Raw genomic sequence first — 4,104 nt, forward strand, 5'->3', positions numbered from 1 at the left:
CTCCAGTGTGTCGGAGCCCAGCCCGGGGCTGCCTGCGTTCGTGTCCGTGGGGTACGTGGACGGAGAGACCATCGTGCACTATGACAGCGAGACGCGGAGGAAGGTGCCCCGTGCGGCCTGGATGGCGGACAACCTGGACCAGCAGTACTGGGATCACAAGACTGAAAGATGTAAAAACTGGCAGCAAATTTTCCATGTGGGCCTGGACACGCTGCAGAAACGCTACAACCACAGCGGGGGTGAGCGCGAGCCGGGCCAGGGCTCTGCGGCCCCACGGGCGCCCTGAGGCCTTGCCCTGCCGCGGGCCGATGCCTCGGGAGCGCCAGCCCTTGCCCGGCCAGTGTCATGGGGTGTCCCAAAAGGGGAGAGAGCCCCGGGGGCCCCTCGCTGTCCCCAGGACACGGGGGCAGCCCCATCGTGCAGCCCCAGGGTCTCCTGGCCGCCCCATCGCAGCCCCTTGCCATCCTTGGCTGCCAGCGCTGGGGGCTGTGGGGCCAGGGTGCCCCCATCCCTGTGCTGGGTGCTGGGGGATCTGGGGCAGGAGTTTGTGTGACGCCCCGAACGCTTCTGGCCCTGGGGGAGAGGCCAAGCTGCTGCGGTGCCAGCGATCAAAGCCGCGGGACGCCCTGTGCCAGCGCCCAGCTGGGGCCCGGCTCCCCTGTTGGCTGCGCAGGGCTGGAGCAGGGGCTGCTGCCAAGGGGTGTCCGAGCCCCTCTGAGGGTCCGGGACTGTCCCTGAGCCCCCGTCTCCCTGCTTGCGTCTCAGGGTATCACACAGTGCAGGGAATGTATGGCTGTGACATCCTGGAGAACGGAGGGATCCAGGGGTTTGAACAGTATGCCTACGACGGGAGGGACTTCATCGCCCTCGACAAGGACACGCTGACGTTCACCGCGGCGGATGCCGGGGCAGAAATCACCAAGAGGGAGAGGGAGGCTGCAGCTGAAGCTGAGAGATGGAAGCGCTACCTGGAGACCGCCTGCATTGAGGAGCTGCGGAAATACGTGAAGTACGGGAAGGCCACGCTGGAGAGGAGAGGTGAGGGCAAGGCGGGCACCCCCAGTCATGGGGACGGGCCCTGGGCTTTGCGCTGGGCCAGGGTGATGGAGGGCGCTGCCTGAGCTGGGAGCAGGTCAGGTGCGTGAGTGCATCTGGGGTTGGGCGCAAGCTGCCTGACCTGCCTCCCTGCCTCGCGCCACCTCCCCAGAGCGCCCCGCTGTGCAAGTGTCGGGGAAGGAGAGCCACGGGCTCCTGACCTTGTCGTGCCGGGCTCACGGCTTCTACCCACGCTCCATCGCCATCGACTGGCTGAGAAAGGGCCGCGTCCAAGCCCAGGAGACCAAGCGGGGCAGCACCGCGCCCAACAGTGATGGCACCTACCACGCCTGGGCCAGCATCGAAGCCCTCGCAGCGGAGAAGGACGAGTACCAGTGCCGCGTGGAGCACGCCAGCCTGCTGGAGCCCGGCCTGTTCTCCTGGGGTGAGCGTGGGTGCCCGGAGCTCGCAGAGCGCCAGCTGGGGGGCGGCTCTGTGCCCCTGCTCACGGCCCCGCTCTCTTCCAGAGCCAGAGAGCAACCTGCTGCCCATCGTCATTGGAGTTGTCATCGCTGCGCTCATCATCGTTGTGGTGATCGCCAGCTTTGTGTTCTGGAAGAGCAGATCGGGTAAAGCGCCGGGGCCAGTGCATCAGGGGGAGGAAGGCCGGGCCTCGGGGGGCTGCTGGCGGCCGGGAGGAGAAGGGGTCGCAAGGCAGGGCCCCTGTGGGCGGAGCGGAGCCCAGGTGCGAGCTGCCGCTTTGGCTGATGCCTCTTTCTTCCTGCAGGGAGGAGAGAGAATGGGTACGCACCGGCCACAGGTGAGTACTGGGGGGCAGCCGCATGCCAGGCCGGGCGCAGCAGTGGGGCGGGCTTCGGTCTCTGGTTTCTAGCGGCCATGGGGCTGGCGTTTCCCGGGCCCCGACTGCCCTTGTTGCTCCTCTCCCGAGCCTGCAGCTTTTACCCCAGCCCCACGGCTGGGGTAAGGGTTCCTGTCCTGCCGCTGGAGGCTGAGGCGCTCGGGTGCTGCCCTCTGCTCCTGGCGGCCGTAAGGCGGCTCCAGGGCTGGGTCCCGGCCGGGGGGCTCTGCCCCAGCCCGGCTCTCCCCACAGACAGCGCNGGGGTGTCGGAGCCCAGCCCGGGGCTGCCCGCGTTCGTGTCCGTGGGGTACGTGGACGGAGAGACCATCATGCGTTATGGTAGCGAGCAGAGAGCGGAGCCCGGCGCGGGCTGGATGAAGGCCAACCTGGACCAGCAGTACTGGGACCACCAGACCGAGATCGCACAGGTCAATCAGCAGACTTTCCGCTTGAACCTGGACACGCTGCAGAAACGCTACAACCAGAGCGGGGGTGAGCACGGGCTGGGCCAGGGCTCTGCGGCCCCACGGGTGCCCTGAGGCCTTGCCCTGCCGCGGTCCAATGCCTCGGGAGCGCCAGCCCTTGCCCAGTCGGTGTCATGGGGCGTCCCGAAAGGGGAGAGAGCCCCGGGGGCCCCTCGCCATCCCCAGGACGCTAGGGCAGCGCCGTCGTGCAGCCCTGGGGTCTCCCAGCCGCCCCATTGCAGCCCCTTGCTGTCACTGGCTGCCAGCGCTGGGGTCTGTGTGGCCGGGGTGCCCCTGTCCCTGTGCTGGGTGCCAGGGGGTCTGGGGCAGGGGTTGGTGTGACTCCCCAAACGCTTGTGGCCCTGGGCGGGAGGCTGAGCTGCTGCAGTGCCAGTGCTCGAAGCCGCGGGGCACCCCATGGCAGCGCCCAGCTGGGGCCCAGCTGGCCCGTCGGCTGTGCAGGGCTGGGGCTGGGGCTGGGGCTGCTGCCGAGGGGGGTCTGAGCCCCTCTGAGGTGCCAGGGCTGCCCCTGAGCCCCCGTCTCCCTGCTTGTGTCTCAGGGTATCACACACGGCAGTCCATGTATGGCTGTGACCTGCTGGAGGATGGGGGGATCCGGGGGTTTTATCAGCATGCCTACGACGGGAGGGACTTCCTTGCCCTCGACAAGGACGCGCTGACGTTCACCGCGGCAGATGCTGGGGCAGAAATCACCAAGGGGAAGTGGGAGGCTGCAGCTGTGCCTGAGAGAATGAAGTACTACCTGGAGAAGACCTGCATTGAGTGGCTGCAGAAATACGTGGAGTATGGGAAGGCCACGCTGGAGAGGAGAGGTGAGGGCAAGGCGGGCACCCCCGGAGACGGGGACAGGCCCTGGGCTTGGCACTGGGCCAGGGCGACGGAGGGCGCTACCCGAGCTGGGAGCCGGTCAGGTGCGTGTGTGCGGGGTTGGGTACAAGCTGCCTGACCTGCCTCCCTGCCTCGCGCCACCTCCCCAGAGCGCCCCGTTGTGCAAGTGTCGGGGAAGGAGAGTGACGGGCTCCTGACCTTGTCGTGCCGGGCTCACGGCTTCTACCCACGCTCCATCGACATCAACTGGCTGAGAAAGGGCCGCGTCCAAGCCCAGGAGACCAAGCGGGGCAGCACCGCGCCCAACAGCGACGGCACCTACCACGCCTGGGCCAGCATCGAAGCCCTCGCAGCGGAGAAGGACGAGTACCAGTGCCGCGTGGAGCACGCCAGCCTGCCGGAGCCCGGCCTCTACTCCTGGGGTGAGTGTGGGCGCCCAGAGCTCGCGGAGCGCTGGCTGGGGGACAGCTCCATCCCCCTGCTCACGGCCCCGCTCTCTTCCAGAGCCGCAGAGCAACCTGCTGCCCATCATCATCGGGGTTGTCGTCGCTGTGCTCGTTGTCATTGCGGCCATCGCTGGCTTTGTGGTCTGGAAGAGCAGATCGGGTAAAGCGCCGGGGCCGGTGCATTGGGGAGAGGAAGGTCGGGCCTCGGGGGGCTTCTGGCAGCCAGGAGGAGAAGGGAGCGTGAGGTGGGGCCCCCCGTGGGCGCAGCGGAGCCCGGGTGCGAGCTGCCACTTTGGCTGATGCCTCTTTCTTCCTGCAGGGATGAGGGAGAAGGGTTACAAGCCGACTGCAGGTGAGTGCTGGGGGGCAGCTGCATGCCAGGCGAGGCGGGGTTCGGTCTCTGGTTTCTAGCAGCCCTGGCGCTGGCGTATCCCAGGCCCCGACTGCCCTT

At 67.9% G+C, this 4,104-nt stretch overlaps 1 protein-coding gene across 2 annotated transcripts in view; it reads left to right on the forward strand.

Moving 5' to 3' along the window:
* Nucleotides 1-4,098, forward strand: part of LOC112961740 (class I histocompatibility antigen, F10 alpha chain-like) — a 14,925-nt gene extending 10,827 nt beyond the window's left edge. The window contains exons 1-9 of one of the 2 annotated variants that reach the window (XM_026057231.1): nt 39-170; nt 766-1,038; nt 1,208-1,480; nt 1,563-1,664; nt 1,823-2,386; nt 2,919-3,191; nt 3,357-3,629; nt 3,712-3,813; nt 3,973-4,098. In XM_026057231.1, coding sequence (XP_025913016.1) covers nt 122-170; nt 766-1,038; nt 1,208-1,480; nt 1,563-1,664; nt 1,823-2,386; nt 2,919-3,191; nt 3,357-3,629; nt 3,712-3,813; nt 3,973-4,064 — 2,001 coding nt within the window. In that variant the 5' untranslated portion in view covers nt 39-121 and the 3' untranslated portion in view covers nt 4,065-4,098. Of the gene's footprint in view, nt 1-38; nt 171-765; nt 1,039-1,207; nt 1,481-1,562; nt 1,665-1,822; nt 2,387-2,918; nt 3,192-3,356; nt 3,630-3,711; nt 3,814-3,972 lie in introns of those variants that run through there. The other variant, XM_026057230.1, reaches the window with a different exon arrangement.
* Nucleotides 4,099-4,104: the final 6 nt, after the last annotated feature.

Source organism: Apteryx rowi, unplaced genomic scaffold (assembly GCF_003343035.1).
Source record: "Apteryx rowi isolate R43461 unplaced genomic scaffold, aptRow1 scaffold_1374, whole genome shotgun sequence".
In the NCBI taxonomy this organism is placed as follows: Eukaryota; Metazoa; Chordata; class Aves; order Apterygiformes; family Apterygidae; genus Apteryx; species Apteryx rowi.